Source organism: Lotus japonicus, chromosome 1 (genome assembly GCF_012489685.1).
Source record: "Lotus japonicus ecotype B-129 chromosome 1, LjGifu_v1.2".
Lineage (NCBI taxonomy): Eukaryota > Viridiplantae > Streptophyta > Magnoliopsida > Fabales > Fabaceae > Lotus > Lotus japonicus.
This window is the reverse complement of record NC_080041.1, coordinates 106,744,249-106,765,857: the sequence shown is the minus strand read 5'-3', so window position 1 is coordinate 106,765,857 and position 21,609 is coordinate 106,744,249. Positions and strand designations below refer to the sequence as shown.

The following is a 21,609-nucleotide window of genomic DNA, read 5'->3' as shown; positions in this document are numbered from 1 at the left end:
CTCATACTTTAATCAATATATCTGTTCAGTTCTATCATGTTTTTTATTCTTTTATTGGGCATGTTGCTGTTTTATAAGACATTTTGCTACTGGCAGAAGCATAGTTTTCTTGCTTTCTATACTTTCAAATCAGTTTTGTTGTATCCATATTTGTTTTCTTAAGTAACTTATCTATTGCAAATAGTTTAGAAAACCTATTTAGCCTCTTGCATTTCATGGGGACTAATCCTTGGTGTAGCTGGGCATGGTATGGCCAAAATAATTTTGTTCTTTTTCTTTTTATTCAGCTTCTGATACTTTTGTATTGTACTTCTGTGTAGGTGGCACAAGCTGACTCAAAAGACTAATGAGAACAAAAAGGTTGGTTCTAAGCAATGACAGTTTTCCCTCTACTCTAAATAAGTATAAGATTAATGAAAGGAATCACCTATCTTTTGTTATCTTTTATTTATTTTTGTTAAAAAAATGACATGTATAATTGTTGGCCATAAAACTTTAAGCTTTTTACTGTGCATGCTAATGTAGAACATGACATGTAGATATATGAACATCTTTTATCATCTGGCTAACAGCAAAGTGTCTATTTAAAGTGTTTGTGGGAGCAGTTCCATAGTTTTGTATTGTTAATTTATATGTGGATAAATAGGTGAGATAATAATTGATCTACTGATCCACATCGCATCACCTTCCATCTGTTACATATAGTGTTTCTTATAGCAGGATCTATATGAAAGAATACACTTATCATTCTGAATTTCTGATTGCACTCTTCCGAATCTAGCCAGGAAATTACTGCATTACATTAATTATTTTTCTTTTATCTATTTCAAGGGACCACAATATGTGTGCACAAATTTTTGGACATTTGTTTGCACTAACTGCAGTGGAATACAGTAAGTCCTTACAATTTTTTGCATATATGCCTACACTGTGATTTGAGTTGAATACATGGTTTTATGGTTCATGGTGTTGCTTTATTGATATGTATTGCCAATTTTAGTTTTTTTGTTGGTGGGATAACTTTCCTTCTCAAATTCAAACTGCGCTTTTAGCAGATGTATTTTCGATTATTATCTAATGAAGTTACATTTCCTATCAAAAAAAAAATATGCCTTGCTTATGATTTTTTTAATTCAATGGTGAAGCTTGAACTATCTTTGTACTCCAAATTGTGTACTTTCTGCATATTGTTGCATTGCAGTTTATAATGAATTGGAGTTGATAAAACTGTATACCTACAAAAATTTGTTTTTCCTTTGCAATGGTTAAAACTCAAATAAGTCTAATAATGTGCATGCTCTCATATTCCTTTTTTTTCTCAATGGTTTGTTTGATTTTTTTCTTTTTGCTCATATATTTGCTCTTCCTTCTTCTTTGATTCTTATAAAGTTCGCTCATTGTAACTGGGTTATTTCTTACAAAGTTCATTATGCCCTGGTTTGTTTGATTTTCTTTGATTCTTTTTTGGGGCAACTATATTGCTAAAAGTAATACTAAAAGGGACAATTATTTGTGTATTTGAAAAGATGTTCAACAATTAAAAAATGCTCTATGCATCTCAATTAATTTTCATGTTCTTGATGCTTCTGTCAATGACCATATGTAGTCGTATTCATTTTATTCCTGCACACTTGAATTAGGTGTTCCACATGGATCGAAATGACTACTATGGAGGGGCTTCTACATCTCTAAATCTTACACAGGTCCCTCCCTTCTGATGCAGATTTTGAATACAAGCATTCTCCTTTCTATTTCATGTTAGTTTGGTTTTTTTTTCCCGCTCATGTTAAAACTCATTTTCTGCTATATAGCTATAGAAGCGATTCAGGGGAGACGACAAGTCACCAGATTTAAAAAGTTTAGAAACCGATTATAATTTCAATAACATTCCCAACTTCATGTTGATAATTGATTGAAAGGGCCATATTGTTCACTTTGCAGAAAAACTAAAAGGATTAGATTTGACGGTAGTGGTATTATTAGTTCTTCAATTAATGAATATGTCATGTCTCTTTTGCCTCAATGAATATAGCATGCAGATTATTTCCTATCTAATCGGATTTGCCATATTTAATTAGTGCAGCATGTTGACACCACTATATTATATGGCTTCCAGAAGAAGAAGCACAAAAACATCCTAACACTGCATCCATGTGCGTTTATGTTTTGTTTTTAGAATTGAAACCATGCTGAAACTAATCAGATGGAGTTGTCTTTCAGGAACAAGCATATTGTTGTACATAGAAAAGGTGAACTTATTTTGCTATATCTTGGTGCAAATTATGCATAGAATTTTGATCATCACATACTAGAAATTTGAATATTTGTTTTTCTGGAGATCTTGCGGCTGATAGCTCAATTCCTATTTTTTTCTTCATGCTTGCCATTTCATTTATCCTTCTTTTAATTTTAGTGTCTTAAATGTTTTTAGTTTTAATTACAGGTTGTGCAGCAATATATTTTTAAGGTTGCATTGTTATGTTTTTATTGGAGAAATAGAGGACAGATTGATGCTCATAGTGGAACAAGGGTTTTGGCATTGGAACAAGGGTTTAAGATAATTGATTTGGAGTTGGGAGCTTGCTAATTCAGAATTTCATGGAAAGAATTACTTGCTGAAGAATTTGCCGGTGTTGTAAATGAATTGGATTGAAATTGCTTAACACCTTCGAAGAGGTTGTTAGATAGTGGGAATGGGAGTATTTCAAGCAACACTGGTCTTCGTTTTAGTTTTTTTTAGTTTTGTTTTGTATGAATCCATAGAAGTATTGGTAATTCATGGATGTATAATTTTGGGTTTGAAATTGGTTAGTGAAAGGTTCCACCCCTTATGTGTAAGGTTTTAATTTCAGAAGTTTTTGTGAGATTTAGATTGTAATTTCTCCCACTGAGGTTGAAAAGGCTCATTTTTGTGGTGGTTGTGTCTAAATTTTATAGGCTCTCCCTAACAAGTTTTGTGGAGAAAGCAAAAGCAAATGTCATGTCTGATGGAGGAAGAGAAAAAAAAACACTTGAATAAGTATTCATTCTATGAGATAAGCTCAAATAAGTAGAGGAAGAGAAAAAGATCATGGTTGAGTTTAAGAGCAAACAAATTATTTCTATGGGAATGCAGAGAAACACAAAGGGTTGTGTGTATTCGTGATTGTACATAATTTTGAGAGTTAAGATAAATGTGAATGTGCCTTTACACACTAGAGAACACTATCGATATGAAGGTACTTTTGTACACCGTCATTAGCAATTAAAGGAATTCCATCTTAGAAGTAGAGACATATTCATTAGATGTAGTTCGGGCAATTCATTGCCGCAGAACAAGGACATTTTACGGATTCACCTTTTTGATTGTGTTGCTTGATTCATTGTAATCATTCTCCCCCACCCTGAGCAAGTTCATTATATTCTTTTACTATTACACTAAGTCAATTAAAATGTGTCATGTGGCAAAGTATTAGTACAACTTTGAAAGCCCATTACCAAACTAGGAATTTATAGAAATCCTGATAGGAGTGGTGAAAATAAAATTAGTAGCATCCATGAAGTAACTATAAAGTACTCACTTTTTTTCATTTTAAAAAAAAAGTACAAACTTTTAGGCGCCGTTGATAAAATGGGTAATTTACTAATAAGACATTTTACTTTGAAACGAGGGTTACTATGAAATGAAAGGTTAAGACTAAGAGCCCCAGAGTTAAGACTAAGAGCCCCACTTCAAGGAGAGGCACATGAGATCACACATGAGTATGATGACAAGAAAAAAAAAAGACAAAAGTAGCAAATTAGAATGCTTTATCACATTCACAATCTTAATATTCAGCAATATCTCAATTCAAGTGTAAAGATCAATGTTAAAAGAAATCGTAAAAATATATAAGAACGAACTTGATACTTAAAAAGAAAAATATGAGGACTAAACATAAGAACAAACTTCGCCGTGCAACGCACGGGTAGGGTTTTGCTTTTGAAACATAGGTGATGATGATTCATGAAGCTTTAAAATTCTGCTAACTACATTTGATGTCCAGTCGAATCTAATGGTGTTGTAGGCTCAGGTCCATTTCTTTTTGGTCTCTATTTATCTTTCTTGCATTATTCCTTAAAGCAACAGGTCATGGAAAGTGGAATGCCATGCTTATGTTTGGAGGTGGAGATTTACTAGCTATTACAATCAAGCTTGAGACTTCGTGCAATTTTGTCAGTTAGCAGGAACTACATGCCATTGGAGATGATCTTTCTATTTCTTTATTGTTTGCTGCTAATATTTTTTGTAGGCGGGTGGTTTTGTTTAGCTTTTTTTGAGGTATATATGGTGCTTGGCTTTTGTTTTAGTGATCTTTTTCCTCACCTAGGGTTTTTCCCACTGGATATTTCCTATGGAGGTTTTAATGAGGCTCTCTCATGAATTGCTTTTGGCACCAAGTTTTTGTTGGTTTTTTTTTTTTCATTCTACATGAGAGGAATGTTCTCATGAGTTTTTTACTCATTCATCAATAAAATCTCTTTGTTCTCAAAAACAAAAAATAAAGCCACTAAATTTACTTTTTCTAGTGGCGATATTCTTGCACATCTTTACCATTGTAAAATTTGTATCATCTTTTACACGATAAAATTGCCCTAATCAAAGTATGCATGAATTTTTTTACCTACTTTTTTAGTAGGTTGTGTTTTACGGCATTTCTTCATTTGAAACTATACTTCCATGAGAACTATGTCTAAAATAGATTAGTAGACATGGTAAAAGTAACTCACATAGAACGTAGTTTACATGAGTTGATGAACAAAGAGACATAGTGGGGGAAATAAGCAGGGTAACAAAGAAGGAATAAATTGATTAATTTTTTACTCCTGGTGTAAGACAGGTGTCCTCATTCGAAGACAATTCTGTTTGAGTCGGGAAAATCCACATCATGGTGGGGCTAACTCTCCGAACGGGGTTTTTTCCATCTACAAGACTCGACGAGTTAATTTTTAATATGAGTTATGTGATTTGTGGAGTGGGACATGAACAATGACCACATGCATATACACAGGATGAGGACCAGACTGAATGAGGCTAAAGGGAATTAGGGTATAATAAAAGGACACAAGTCCTTTAGTTTGTGGATTAATGTTGTATCATGGTGGGGCTAACTCTCCGAACGGGGTTTTTTCCATCTACAAGACTCGACGAGTTAATTTTTAATATGAGTTATGTGATTTGTGGAGTGGGACATGAACAATGACCACATGCATATACACAGGATGAGGACCAGACTGAATGAGGCTAAAGGGAATTAGGGTATAATAAAAGGACACAAGTCCTTTAGTTTGTGGATTAATGTTGTATGAATCAGATCATGATGGGTGAGATCCAGACGGTATAGTTAAGATTATTGGAGGGGTTTGTGATGTTCTATAAGGTTTGATGTACATTTATGGAGGGTGAAAGGATATTACTCCAGCAAATAAGCAATTATTAATGTGTCGATGAAAAGATGTCGTGCGGAGATTAGAAGACCTTAATACATATATAATCTATATTATTTATATTTAAGTTAAAAGGTTAAAAACTCCCACGGGGAATAATATTTTACTTGAAAATATTTCCATATAAAAATAAATTTTAACAAGGTTTTAGTGGTTTACAATATAGTTTTATGTTAAATTTATACTACATTATAATATAGTCCACTTTCATTTTTTGTACAAATTATACGAGTATGTACAAAGTCTGATATATACATATCATAAATTTTGTAGGGACCCTGCAATATTGGCACAAACTTGGATGTCTTGATATAAACACAATGATGTCATACTTTATGATTTATCTATCACAATCCTCATATGTGTTACTATCAGATACTTTTTTTTCCATGATTAATATGTGTTTATCATCTGCTTTATTAGTGATTTCTTAAATCTATGATTTGTGCTATTGTCTTCATGTCCAAGAAGAATGTGAAACGAGTTCATGTTGATCTAAATCAAGCTTACAAGAGAAGTCTTTTTGTCCAATTTGCTTAGCATTTCAGACTCTTCTATTTCATCTGTTGTTTAATATAATTTTAATAATCAAGGTATTGATTGACGTATCGAATATAACAAACATATTCCCCGTGCAACGCGCGGGTAAAAAAACACTAGTTTTATGAAAAGCGTAAAGAAAAGCTCTGGTGAAAAATTAGTAGGAAATTTTCTATTTTCTAGTAGTATACAAAATAAATTTTTTATTTTCAAATTAGTTACGGGTACTAATGCATCACAATTAAGTTTCAAAAAAAAAAAAAAAAAAAAAAACTAATGCATCACAATTTTAATGACGGAAAAAACGACGTACGCTTCACAATATTAATGGAAAATCTTCGCTGTTTTTTTTTTAAAACTTAAATCTTCGTTGTTGATACTGTTTAAAAAATTATTATTCATATTTTTTGACGGGTTTAGTGATGAACATATTCAATAAGAGAAAATCTATCACAAAGTTCATAACTAAATGAGTAGCTAAAATATTGAGTAGGAAATTAACAATGAATATTTTAGTGATGGAAAATTTTATCACTAATCTGAAGCTAAATTTATAAAAAAAAAAATCACTAGAATTCGCAGCTAAATTAATTTGTGAGTCTTTAAAAAATTATTATTCATATTTTAGGACGAGTTAAGTGATGAACATATTTAGTGAGAGAATATACATAAAAATTTATAATTTTTTTTTTGTCTTTTAACAGATGTCGCCACCCGTTCGAAAAATAGTTGTATGTCCATCCCAACAACGGTCTTTTTTGGGATTCAAACTTATCTTCTCAGTCTTACGGAGTTTAACTTGCTTATCACTAGACTGATATTTTGTAAGTGCAAAATTCATAACTAAATGAGGAGTTAAAATATTGGGAAAGAAATTAATGATGAATATTTTAGTAATTTTGCCACTAATCTGAAGCTAAATTTATAATTTTTCACTAGAATTTGCAATTAAATTTGTAAATACAAGTTACGGATTCAAACATTTGACCTATAGAGAGTGAAAATTAAACCCAAAACGTGTAGTCAGTTGTGCTGACAAAACTAATTGGCTGAACTATATATCTAGTAATCTATAATCCAAGTTTCCTAAATACATGGTTAGTGCTAATTTTGTATCAATATATCCTTTATCTACTGAGTGAATTTATTCCACTCTCTTCATATCAGCATAAGGGTACTGAATCTTTTCTGTCCTTGGATGGCACTTGGGGGTGTGTATTATATATATGTCGTCCTATGAGGCTAGGACTGGACTGGTACATAAATGTCATAATATGCAAAAGGTTTGTAAACTTATGACATAAAAATAAAAAAAGCTATACCTACAAAATAAAGTTAATTAATTATACAAAGAATAAAAAATAATGGCTTTTTCCTTTTGAGCAGGGAAATAAAGGTTCATTCGATTGGGACACTTCCACCGAAGACCACCCCACCATGCTTCCATGACTCATCACCTTTTTACTTTTAAATTCCATATTTTTTTCTAAAAAATTTTAAAGCCCATTATTTATATTCAAAAATATGGGATCTCATATACAATAAATTCATATAACAACAATTTTACGATATTTTTTTCCTTATCTCACTCCACAATTAAAAATATATAAATTTTAATTTTCTTAATTAAAATTTTAGTTGATGATTAACACTATTTGGGTGATCCCTTGGCGCTCATACCAAGAAATTAATGAGCATCTGTTGACTTTTCTAACATGTTACACACATTTTGTTCAATAGTCCAAACAGTCTAAACGTGTTTTTTTCTTCTTTTATATGTTATTTCTTTACACTTTGTGTTTAACGGCAGTTGAAAACCGCTGCTAAATGCATATCTCGATTGAATATTACGAATTGTTGGCATTCGACAATCATTACTAGCAAACTTTTTTCTATCACATTATCAATTACAACTCTTTTATTTGTATCTCTCCTGATTTGTATGGATTTGGGTATGAATAGATTTTTTTTATTAACACAAAGCAAGCTAGTGTGTTAGGGTTTCTCTAATCCTACATGGCAATTGGAGACTAAAATCTTTAGGGTTAAGTGTGTTTTTTTGTCTCTTGACTATAGTGAATTATTGGTATTGGCCCGTGAATGAAATTCTAAACGAAATCTAATACCTTGACCATGGAAAGAGTCATGTATTAACCCTCTACTCATTTAGATGTTGATTTGCCCGTGTTAAGTTTTAAATGATGTGGATTTTCTGTGTTTTTAAATGTTCATGTGGAAAAAATTAATTATTTTTTCATCATACCCCATCATCTTCATCCCCAATCATCTTCATCTTCACCATCTTCAACCCTTAAACGCATTAAATTTTCCTCTTCTTCACCATTTACGACCCTAAAACCACAACCTTCTTCATCCAAAAAACTCAACCCTCCCACTACACTCGAATTCATAAAAAAAATTTAATTAGAACAATCAAACTAAGAGCCCAGATTTCCGCTCTCTCGAAGGAGGCTTTAGAAACATCACGAAATTTCCTTTCCTGCCAACATCAAAACAAAACCCTAGCCAATATAGGCCGAAGCAAACACACATGCATATTTTATTAAAACAATGTTCTTTTCAAATACAAGTGAACATTCATATACAAACACCTTGTAGGTATAAGGAAGGAAAAAATCACAAAATCAAAGGCAAGATCTTTGAAAGTCGACCTCTTAGATCAACAATTAACTTATTTCACATAAGAAGCAGATGAAGATTATGATGATGAAATCGACTATGGCGAGATGAAGAAATGCATGAGGATAGATAGGATTCTTCTTCAAAAGCTCAAGGAGAATAAAAACGCGCCAAAGCAACCATCTTCATGCCCCTACGTCGCTTTTACCGAAATCCGAATTATATCTGCGAAGCTATGTTACGTGACCCAAAACCCTCACCGCTCCACTTCTTTGGTTCTCGATCACTCCTTCTTTGGTTCTTGACCTCTCCTCTGGTTCTTGATCTCTCCTTCTTTAGTTATCAACCTTTCAATCTCTCCTTCTCTAGTTCTCGATCTCTCCTTTCCCTCCTAGGTTTCCATCATACGTCGTTGTGGAGTTCAACTCTCCAGATATGGCAGAGGACGACTGCTGCTAAACATTGTGGGACTGCACCTCCTTCTCCACGACCTCGATTGATGATATAGCTGGGCCGAAGAGTACATGACATCAACAAATTAGGAATGACACGCGAGCAGACACATCAGTGCCTAAATAGGTAGAAGGATGAAAAATTCACTATTTTCATTGTTCACAAATTGATTTTGTTGAAAATTTAGTTCATAGATCAATATCAATAATTCATTATAGTTCACAAACCAAGAACTTATTTAATCCAAATCTTAAATAATTTTAAGGAGAATATTGGATTGACACTCAATGCGTGTAGGTAACTGAAATGAGAAAGGAAGAGAAGAGAAAAAATAGTAGAAATGGTATTATCTTGTAATGTTAATGTTGAATTAAAAGAATTAGAACATGAAGGTGCTTATAGATTAAGAAACTCGTTTGGTGCTCTTCAATAATCCCAAAAAAAAAAAATACAAACAAAAAGAAGAGAGAGGGGAGAGGATGCAAGAGGGGGAGAAAAGGAAAAGAAAAAAAAAAGATGAAAACATAAACAAAACACACCCCCACAAACACTCCTTTATCTTTTCCCTCTCCTTGTGGTGATCTCTTTCTCTCTGCAACTCTCTCATGTTGATGTGATTCTCCACCTCCAAAGAAAGAACCCATCAAACTTTTGCTAAAGAAAGAAAAGAAAAGCTCAAGCAGCCAGCCATGGTCTTCCCGTCCCTTCCAATCTACCTAGATCCACCCAACTGGCCACAACAACAGGTAATCATCAAATTAATCATGAATTATATAATTCTTTCATTCATTCTCTTCCATATTTCCTTTCCTTAATTTCTTCTTTCTTTAATTATAGCTTCTTCATCAATAAAGCTAAGAACATATATAGTTAATCACAAACAAAAATATTCCTTCACACTTTATCAATCTTTTTTCCCCTTGAATATACCTTATGAACGTACACACAAATATTCAATTATTTAGCTTCTTTATTTTTTTTCTCATTTTTGTTTTCTTACACTTTTTTGCTGAATCACAGCAACCTAATAATCAGCAAGTCGGAATTTTCCCCCAGCAAAATTCACCACGACCGCCGCCGCCACAACCACCACCTTCAACTGACATAGTTGGAGGTGGTGGTGGTACTGGCGGCGGCTACCAGGGCTCTATCAGACCAGGATCAATGGCGGATCGAGCTAGGTTAGCCAAGATACACCAGCCTGATGCAACACTCAAGTGTCCGCGGTGTGAATCCACCAATACCAAGTTCTGTTACTACAATAACTACAATCTCTCACAGCCACGCCACTTCTGCAAGACATGCCGCCGGTACTGGACCAGAGGGGGTGCGCTGAGAAATGTTCCAGTTGGAGGTGGCTGCAGAAGGAACAAGAGAAGCAAAGGAAACAACTCAAAGTCTCCTATGAAATCTGATCATCGCCAAGGTGCTAATAATGGTTCTAGCTCTACAAGTGCTAACTCTTCTTCTAATGGAATCTCCACTAATGCTATGGTTGGTCATTTGCAAACTCAAACACCAACAACCCAATTTCCATTCTTGGCATCTTTACAACATTATAATAGTGACTATGTTTCTGGGAATATTGGTTCACATTTTGGGACAAGAAATGGCAATGGTACTAGTAGTGGAAGTGATATTGGTGAGTTTCAAATTGGTGTGGGTTCATCAAGTGGTAACAATGGTGGATCTTTGTTGTCGCCAAATGGCCTTGGTGAGCAATGGAGGTTGCCAAATTTACAACAAATTCATCATCAGCATCAGAGTCAGCAGCAACAGCAGCAGCATCACCAGTTCCCTTTCTTAACTAATGTGGAACCGCAAATTGGGTTGTTTCAGTTTGGTGGAGAAAACAATGCTGATCATGGAGGAAGGTTTAATAGTTCTAAGGCAATAGATTCTTCTAGTGTGAGTGGGATGGTGATGCCTCAGCATGATAACACTGTAAAAGTGGAAGGAAATGAAGGGTTGAATTTGCCAAAAAATCTCTTGAGTATTTCAGGAAATGATCCATTTTGGAATAATGGAAGTGGCAATGCATGGAGTGAAGAAGCTCCTAGCTTTGCTCCCTCGCCGAACCACTACTTGTGATCCTTGGAATTGGCTAGACATAGCAGGTTTGGATCAGCTTCTTTTTTTCCTCAGAATTAATTCTTACACTTGGGATCACATCAACATTATATTTTCCCAGGATTGATTTTGTCTTTAGAACAGAAGAATTTCCAAACATGCAACAACTATAGATTCTTAATTATCATCATAGACATGATCCAAGGTATTTAAGAGAGATAGAACCAATCACTTGTTAGCCATGGAACGGAATTCATGCACCCTTTATGAGTGTTACGTGGATATATATGGGAAGGAAGCATCAGGGAAATTTGTACTATTTCAAGAAGCCAAAGTGGTATGCTACATGAAATTAAGTTATATATTTCTCCGTCGATGGATATGATCAAAATTTATAGTATTTGTAGTGCTCCAATTGTATCGACGTGTTGAAAGAAGTATTGGGTGTAATTGTTTACTTAATTTGCATGTCGTTATGACATCAAAGGTTAAGCTGATATTACTAATTGTGTGCATCTATATGAGGACTAGAAGGTTTATTATGTGATAATTAATGTAGTTTTTACTATTTGCTTAATGACATTTTTCCGCAGCCAAAGGTGTAATATTGAGAAACAATCTAGTGTATCACTTATCTTTTAAATTTTGTTTTTGCTTTCACGTGTTTTAAAGTTTTGGTAAGTTCGACTGCGGTTACTATTATAGGTGATAACATGCGTCTAGGATCATAAGTTGCTTGTACGGGTACTTATAGATCACTCACTAACATAGTCATCACATCAACAGTAAAAATTAAACACACAATCTTCTGAAAAAGTGATATATATGTTATTACCAAATCAGCTTTATAGTACCATTTGATTTAAAAAAATAATGAAAAAGTAGCTAGTTGTACATAATAATTAAATACCGGATAAATGAAAAATGCTAACAAATTGAAACAAAGCTATAGTCATATTTGAGCACCATATGTAAGAAATTAATTCTATCAAAGTAAAGATACGTTGGATTTTTATAGAGATTTGACGATATCCAAGTCAATATTCTCGCTTTTTAATATTCGTTGTGGAGAATCCGCAGTTAGTTTATAAAACATATAAATTTATATATACATGACTATAAGAAAGTCATGCATATAATATATAGAGTGAGTGTGTGAATGAATTGAAATGAATTCTAAAAGATACATCTTCCAACACTTGTAAGTTGTAATAGAGGTAGCTAGGCACTATAGCAGCCACATGACATATCTTTTTCACTTCCCCATGAATGCAAAATTTCCATTTTTGGGTGGGTTAGCAAGGTGCTAAACAATTGTGTTTGATGATTCAGTTTCATGAAAGATCTTTCCCCATGCATTATGGCTCCGTTTGGAAAAACAGCTTAATTAAGCACTTATGGTCATAAGCGCTTATGACATAAGCGCTTATTCATAAGCTATTTTTGAAAATTTATTGAAATAAATTAAAAATAAGCTGGATATAAGCATAAGCTGTTTTTCATAAGCTATCCTGAGTAGCTTATGAAAATAAGCTGAAAATAGCTTATGGCAGATCATAAGCTATTTGCATAAGCCCTCCCAAACACTAGCATAAGGGCTTATGTTGTCAAATAAGCTCAAATAAGCTCTTCCAAATTTGGCCTATTTGTGTCACTTTTAATTAAGCTCTAGGTTTGATCTGACTGGCTGCTGCTAGAACCCCTCTAACTTGTTTTTTTCAATCAATTAAATAGAAACTAATTCCTAGACTTCTCTTGGTCTCATATTTTGAGAACCCTTTTTTCATCTCGGGTTACTTATTTTTAACCCTTCTAAAGGACAAACCACTTTGGATCCATCCAAATTGGGACCATGACTGTGTGAGAGAGAGAATCACGTTGATTAGGTTGAATTAGTAATACAAGTACTAATTTGGTGGGCAAAATGATGATTATCAAATTATTATAAGGAAATTGATCTAATATATGGATATGGTACTTGTTTGTTGTATGTGTGAACCGGGAGTGGAAGCTATATATGGATAAGGAGGACATGTTTCATATGTTGGAAAGAAACGCCAAAATCCCCCTCAAAACCATGCAACTCATCTTTCATGAACTAGAACGGCTTCAATTACAAACAAAAGAACTAAACAGATAAAAGACAAGAAAAATACAGGGAAATGATAAATTGCCTGTTATTTCAAACCAAATATATTGTCCAAAAACAAGAACAGGACAAAGAGAGTGAGAAATAAAAAGGTCATTGTTTTTATTGATTGGAGCTCACTAATTAAATACTCCATTAGATATTTTTTAATGTGATCCCTTAAGAATATTTTTAATGATTCTTAATATAAAACATAATGTTTAAATGAACCATTTGGGTTTTTCCCATTCACCAAAAAATAGAAGACCCATGTGGGTTATACAAACCCGGAACTTAATTTATCAATACGATTTTTTATAAATAAAAGACTTAATACATCAGAAGACTCAAGTAATTGTAAAGGAAATCAAATCCAGGGCCTAAAAAATGTTTGCATCAAATTGGGTCCCTAAATTTTTTTTAATTCAATTAAGGTCAAAGTGTGTCAGCTCTCAATTTTATCTCAGTCATCAATTCCACGTGACTTTTATTATTATTTTTTAATTAAAAAATAATTAAAAATTATTTTTAATTCCAACTCAATTAAATAATCAGAAAAAAAAATTAAAAACTTACTAAATAACCTAATCTAATAATCCTTAACTAAACAAACTAATCATCTAACTAATAAACTGTAAGACCTGGATTTTCAGAACAAGCTAATTTCCGACTCACGCGTAGAATCAGTGTAAGCGTGACAGGAGTTTGATATTTGAGAAAGATTAATGAAGAAGAAAGTTCAGGAATTGCTTGAGGAATGTTGCGTAGTCATTTTAGGAATTAGAGCGAGTCGTCTGCACACCCGCCTTATGGCAAGCGTGTCCAGAATAGGCTAATTTCGCTTTAGAGCAACGTTTTAAGTGAGATTTCGAATCCTGGGAAAATTTAAAGATTTTCTTTATTTTTCCTTCGACCAGCGTTTCATTTCGGAACTCTGGACTGTACGCACGATAGTATTCACTTTTCGGAAGTCCGACGACGCTAATTTCCTTGCTTCGAAACCCTAGATTCGAGCGATGGATGAAGACTTTTTCTATTCGGGACTTCTAACGAAGTTTCCGTCCGCGTTGCCAGATTTGTTTTGACATTTCCAATCTTTCTTCAGAAGGAAGTTTTGTCGTCTGAGCATCACAGCAAAAAGTAGTTTAACGGGACAGATTAACTTACACCGCCTTTGGGATTTTAGATATCGTTTTTCCCAAATCATAGATAATTGTTTTGAGTTCTGGAATTCTGACGCCAGAATCTCTCTTAGAATTCCTCGGTGGACGTGCTGCAAAAATCGGAATCGCGAAATTTTCATTTTCCCGCGATTTCACCTGCCTATAAATAGCTCGAAAAAGCAAAATCTCTTCATTCTCACCCATTCAAGGCCGCGAGCAAGGAGAGAGGAGGAGAGGAGAAATTTTCGCGAAAACTTGACCAATCTTCGTGCAGTTCGTCCCTACTTCTAGGTATTGAGGTAACTAGCATGAATCCTACCTCTGTTTACTGTTTCTGTTGCGTTTCTGAAGTCGTTTCTGTGCTCACAGTTTTGAGCTTTTTCTAAAATTGTCCGATTTCCTTGATTTCTTGGTTGGGTTATGTTCCTTATGTTCCCATGAGTCTAAAACCTCTGTCAGTAATCGCCGATTGCGATTCAGTTGTCCAAGATCTGAAAAATTGATTCAAAACCCCATTAGTCGCACATTTCGAAACTTTATTGTCGAAAAGCTGTAATCTGACTTCGTGCCTTTAGGATTTGTTGTCACGGATGTCATGAGGATCAATGCTGTCAAATTTGTTTTCCGAACTGATAACTTTGAAGTTTTGAGCCTTTATTTTGGACCAAAATGCCCCTGGATAGTCGTATTTCGACCCGATTGTCCGAAAATTGTTCCGACAATTTCTTTGCCTTAGTTTTACCCTAAAACTACCTTGTGAATTGATTTAGATCGAAGAAAAAGTTCGAAAACCCTATTTTCCATAGTGGCCGAAACCTAATTGCTTGGGTACCGTGTCCAAAAATAATTTTTGGGTCTCTATGACCTGAGCCATTGCGTAGCTCTTTCAATTGTCGAAATTTTGGCGCCGGTTTCGTGTCATTCTGAGTTCTGTAGCTCGAGTTATGCTCGTTTTAGCGAACGAAGTCTCCGTTGTCAATTTGTGCCTAAATAGGATCTCTGAAGCTTTAGAGGCTTTCTTTACGATTTCGATTAGTATTAGTAGATCGTGTTGCTCCTAGTGAAGCTTGTGTTGATGATTGTGTTTTCTTTGTTCTAGGTTCGCAATTTCCATGCCCAACTTCTACTCACGAAGGTAAGGGTAACTCGGTTTTAGAGCGTCTTTGAGTCTTGCATGCTTTTATCGCACTGCCTGTGTTTGAGATGAAGATGTTTATATTGATTGGCAGATGATGATGATTATTATGCTGAATTTGGAAAATGTTTTTTGAGAGGCTTCGGCCGTTTACTGGTTTCTGTCGTTACTGCTTCCTAGTGGATGGAACATGTGGTTACTTTGGATTGGTCCTTGGGTGGGCTTTGTTATTGTCTGACTTGGCATATAGGGCTTGAGTCAAGTGGCGATGAGGAGGTGTGTCCTATCATTGTCCCATCTTGCGAGATGCTAAGTGGCGATCAGGAGGTGTGTCCTATGATTGTCCCGTCTTGTGTGACGTTAAGTGGCGATTAGGAGGTGTGTCCTATGATTGTCCCGTCATGTATGACGTTATAAGTGGCGATGAGGAGGTGTGTCCTATCATTGTCCCGTCTTGAGAGACGATATTGATCGATCCATTTTGTTAGCAGCATATAGTTGCATTATAGGGAACTAACACATGACCCTATGTTGTTGGATTTTCGTATTGGTTTATTGATATCTGATTTGATGTTACATTGTTGAGGTTATTATTATCTGAGTCCGATTTATGTTTAAGTTGTTGATATATGAGTTGAGTTATGTTGCTAGTTATTTACCATGCCAGGTAATTAAATTCGAACAGCATGATTTTTCTCTTTTATACATGGTAATTGCATGGAGTTAACCCTTTCTATTTGCTACTTGTTGTTTGGGCGCTTAACGCTATTAGGCGATGGAGATCCTTCCGCCGAGGCATAGCTACTCGAGTTGGAGATCGAGTTGTAAGCGGTGGAGTAGAGGTATGAGAAGCAGCTTTGCTTCTCTTCTTGTGGATTATGTTGGAGTCTCTTTTACTTTATGAGAACTCTGTTATTAAAGTCTTGCTTCCGCCACTGTTAAAGTGCGCATGTTTATTCTGAACCTTACTTATGGTATTGTAAACTATTATTACTGTATATCGGGAAACAAGTTATCTAAATAAAGTTATGGTATGTTTCCAACCTTTTAGCCGAAGTGTTTAGTTGTTTTACAGAAAAAAAATTCCCTTGGTTTTTAGGGATTGCAGATTGGTCCTTAGACTTTGTTAGGTTACTAATGTGACTCCTCAGTTGAGAAATTGGGGTGTTACATAAACTAATCTAATAATCTAACCTAATCTAATCTAATAATCCCTATAACAAATCCCCAAATTGAACCCAATCCCAAATTGAACCCTGGATATAAAATTTCCTTCTCGCCCATTCGCCGAAAGCACCTCCACCGTGCCACTGTTCCAAGACTCGATCAAACCGTGACTGAACGGGGGCAATTTTGTTTCTCTGTTGACCACTGTCAGCCCCAATTTTTGAAGGGGGGTGGTGGTGGGTTTGCTTTCTTGCTTTGGGTTTGGGTTTGCTGCTTCATTTCCTCCTTAATTGCTTTGTTTCTTGGTTTGGATTTCAGATCTGGAATCAACCCTCTCCCTCAATCACAAGCAGAACCATGATTCCTTTGAACACTTTCAGCTTGCAGAAAACCCAGATCTGACGCACATCCCAAGAAGCCACACTCCCCAACTTCTTCCTCTTTCTTCTTCTCCCCTAAGACTTCGTCGTTTCGATCTCTAACTCTCATTCTCTTCCCTTTTCATTTTCCTGATGTGGGATGATGAAGATCAATGGGTTTGTTCATGGTGGAATATTCTGGAGATGAGGATGAAGATAATTTAGGTTTTTTAAGTTTAGGATTAACAAAATGGTTTTAGTTTTTTTTATTAAAAAAAGATTTTTAATTTTTTTTCTGATTATTTAATTGAGTTGGAATTAAAAATTATTTTTAATTATTTATTTAATTAAAAAATAATAATAAAAGCCACGTGGAATTAATGACTGAGATAAAATTGAGAGCTGGCACACTCTGGCCTTAATTGAATTAAAAAAATATTTTTAGGGACCTAATTTGATGCAAAAATTTTCTAGGCCCTGAATTTGATTCCCTTTTTAATTACAGGGGCCTTCTGATGTATTAAGCCTAAATAAAATATAGAAATTTTAACTCATTTATCTTTAATATGATTGAAAGATCAGTTATTTAACCTAAACTTTCTCATGAATCATTAAGTATTTATTACTCCCATATTTAACCTTAATAAACAATAACTATTAAAGTATCTAATTTCTTAAGATTTATTTCATGTGTATTTGACTTGATTTAGACAAATCACGGATAAATTTAACTGAGTTCTTCCTTAATTAACTCTCATATTTTTCTAAAGTTAGCATGTATTTGCTACAAATACAATAAATTATATGGAAATCAATTCTCACTCAGAAGATTTGTCATAATCTTACTATGATTATGATCATTCATATGATAGTAATTAATTAATCAAGGAGGCTTAATTTATAAGAGATGGAATCTTAGGCTTGGGGTCATCTCCTTTTCGCAATTACCAAGGCTATAGCAAATTGCTGCTTACAAGGAATAAAGGTGTCACAAACATAGTCAAAAAAGTAAATCTCTTTCTTTCTTTGTTGGATGAAACAGTGTAGGAAGTTTTTTTGTTGGTCGGTTGTTCGTATTGTAGTGATGGGATACTATTCAAGAAAAAAAGTAATATTTGAAGACAATTTTGTTGATCCAAACAGGATATAAATCTCAATGAAAATTCATATTTATGATATAAGCCTAATTGATTTTCTTCTTACTTATATGTTTCTGTGACGGATATATTTCGTCTATTTTCTTCCTTTCTCTCATTTCATAATCAAAATACGTTCGTTTTACCTACTCTTTTTAGCAACATTTAATGTATTAACGGAAAAGTTAGAATTTAATACATTGAATTAAGAGCAAAGCTACAGGGCACGAAGAAAAATAGACACGAGTAGCACGATTGGGCAATCTAACCAATCAAAGTTGGTTAAAATAAATTTGAGGATAGAAGAAAATCAGGTAATTAATCAACAAACAATTGAAATGTTCATTGTCGTGACTTTCGTGGATGGGTTCCTCGTGTCTTATAAAATTTTCCTTGAATTAAACACAAATTATAAAAGAAAAAATTTAACACGTTAACTTTAATGTAAATGCACATTAAATTTAAAAATTCAAACAGACACGATGACAAAGTGTACAACGACAATGGTTTGGCAATGTGTATGATCTGATGATAAAAGCAAAGAAACTTCGAAGAAAGAGGAGATAGCCAACTTAGTCCCTGAATGTGCCAGCCGACTTCACATTGGTCCCTAAACTTCTAAAATGCCTCTCGCGGTCCCTGAATGTGACAAAATCTATTCACGGTAGTCCTTGGGTTAAAAAAATTTGACGGACGTTAAGGGAATCCGTGATGTGGAATTTTTTTCCATCCAAGAATGCTGATGTGGAAATTATTTATTTTCCCCCAAAAAATGAAGAAAATGAAACTTCATCTTCTTCCTCCTCCTCCCTCAACCTTCATCTTCTTTCTCTCAACCTAACCTTCAAAATCAGAACCCCACCAAGCACCACTGCCACCACCACCAAATCCCCCCTCTCACCCAACACCACCACCACCACCGAAACCCTCTTCCACCAACACCAACCTCTCTCAACCTTCATCTTCTTCCACAAATCAGATCTCAGATTCGGAGGGTCCAAATCCAGCTACTCCAACCCGCACGGTTGGATTCGAGTCGGGAGGGATCCGAAAAGAGGTATCACTTCGCCATGCACTGCTGGCCAGGGTACTTGAGGGAGAATAATCATAGCTTCACGTCCTGTAACATTTTCCCCTAAACCCTTCATCTTGGTCTCTAAATTGTAAATTCACAATTCGCACAAACTCTACACCATCGTCTATTGGTGGGGACGGAGGTGAGAGTGAAGATCTTGCATATCCTTCTCAAAATCGCACTTTACATGTTTGTATCTTTGCTTCAATGGGTTGTATGTTTACAAAATTTCATTCTTTTACTCGGCCTTCTTTTCTTGAATATATCATGAATTGGGTATTTGAAGAATGGAAAAAAAATGATGTTTTTTCTTGACAAATGTCACTCTGTCTTGATATTTTTGTTGATCTCCTACGAAGAGTAAGTTCTCCTTTTCACTTTCAACATAACTTTTGTAAGATGATGAACTTGTTCTGCTTTTTGGGTATGTTTTTTTTATCGTACATGTTGGAGAAGGTGGGAAATAGGGAGTGGAGATGTTGGATTTCACTCTTATGGGAAGTAAGAAAGTTGAGAACTTTGAGATTGCAACAAGAAGAAGATGGGGGTCTGGAGAGAAAAAATCTAAAGAGGATGAGTTGGAAGCTCTCATCGTGAAAATTACCTCATTGTTGAAGTTTTTTGGGTTCAATTTGTGATGAAGTTGGAAGATTTTTGGATCTGAATCAGAATTTGGAGGTGATAGAAATTTTTTTTTTTTCACATTGGGGACTAGTTTGCCACATTGAGGGACTAATTTGACGTCTAAATGTTTTCTCAGATTCCAATTCCACGTAGGAAGTCCACCTAGGCAAAAAAAATTATAAAAAATAAATTTGTTAACGTCCGTCAACTTTTTTTTTAACCGAGGGACTAACATGAATGAGTTTTGCTACATTCAGGGACCGCGGAAGGCATTTTAGAAGTTTAGGGACCAATGTGAAGTCGGCTGAAACATTTAGGGAAACATTTAGGCACAAGAAGAAGAAGAAGTAGCAGCTAGCAGCAGCAACTATAAAGCTTGGAATCCCAAGCTAAGCAAGAAGCTGCTTTTGCTGCTTATGGCATAGTGGCTGATGATGCCCACATGTCTAGGCGTGAATATGTTCTCTCTGTTTCGTTGGCAGCTTTTGCTTTTGTGACGTACCAACCTCTTGAACATGATCAATCTTTCTCTTTCTCTCTCTCTCTCTCTTTCTTTCCGTGATTCCAATCTATTCCTTCATGGTTCCAAGAAGGCCTCCTTCATTGCCCCACATTAGCTCAATCATATGTATGTATATCTGTTAGATTCTCTTGCCCACTTCAAAAATGTGCATATCTTCTATCTTCTACCGTGGACAAACGTGGGCATCATGCAACTGCAACCTAGAATGTTTTAGTATATTTACTCCAATATATAATGATTCGTGGGCATACAGCTTCCCACAACACATAAGCAGCATACACAGATTGTGAAAGTTTCTCACCATCACACACTACAAGAAATGTCTGTTCCAGAATAAAAAAATTAATGTTGGTCACCACGCCATATATACTAGGTTTTGCTCTTTGTTGTTGGTCAAACGCAAAAAGGATCACTTTACTTAAATTGTAGCGCGCATTAGCCTAACTGACGCTAGATAGCATTGGTTAAGTCAACTCAAACTCACTAAGAGACCAACGCCACGTAATTTGTAACGTACGCCAGCGCTAATTAAGAGGCTCAGTTCCAATTGTCCAATGGCCGGGTAGCGTCGGTTTGGCCGACGATATTACGAAATAAAACATTAGCGTCGGTTGAGCTCTCACTAAATTTGAATAAGTTTGTTTATCCTTGACTTCGTGACCGAATTGTCGCAAAACTCTAAATTCTTAATCCTCGCACTCTCGATCTCTTCTTCATTCTTGTCGCTCCTAACCTCAACATCGTGAGAACTCTCCACTGTTGCCGCTCCTTGTTCCAACCCTGAGAGAACCCTAAATCCTTAATCCCTCCTTGGACCGCTCCCATGACTACCGTCAAACGTCCTTCAACCATTGTCTATGCCTCAAGCCACAACCGTAGAGGCATTGTCGAGAGCTCCCCTGTCATCCACTTCGTCCCTCGCTGTCCATGATCGAGCACCCGCTCCACGATCTTTTTTTTCTTTCTTCTTTGGCCAACCCGATAAGTGCATGCCCCTAGAATGATTTATCAATGAGATTGTACCTTCTACTTTGATTGGAGCCCAAAAGTGTTTTTGTGAGGTATGGAAATTTTGGATACCTGGCTCTAGCTTTTTTAGTGAGGTGTAAGAAATTTGAATAAGGCCTAAT

At 35.1% G+C, this 21,609-nt stretch overlaps 1 protein-coding gene across 1 annotated transcript; it reads left to right on the top strand.

The window, feature by feature from the left end:
• The first annotated feature begins 9,478 nt into the window (after positions 1-9,478).
• LOC130728858 (dof zinc finger protein DOF2.4-like) lies at positions 9,479-11,829 on the top strand. The gene is made up of 2 exons (XM_057580444.1): positions 9,479-9,845; positions 10,120-11,829. The coding sequence occupies exons 1-2, from the start codon at positions 9,789-9,791 to the stop codon at positions 11,188-11,190; spliced, it is 1,128 nt and encodes a 375-aa protein (XP_057436427.1). The 5' UTR covers positions 9,479-9,788; the 3' UTR covers positions 11,191-11,829.
• Positions 11,830-21,609: the final 9,780 nt, after the last annotated feature.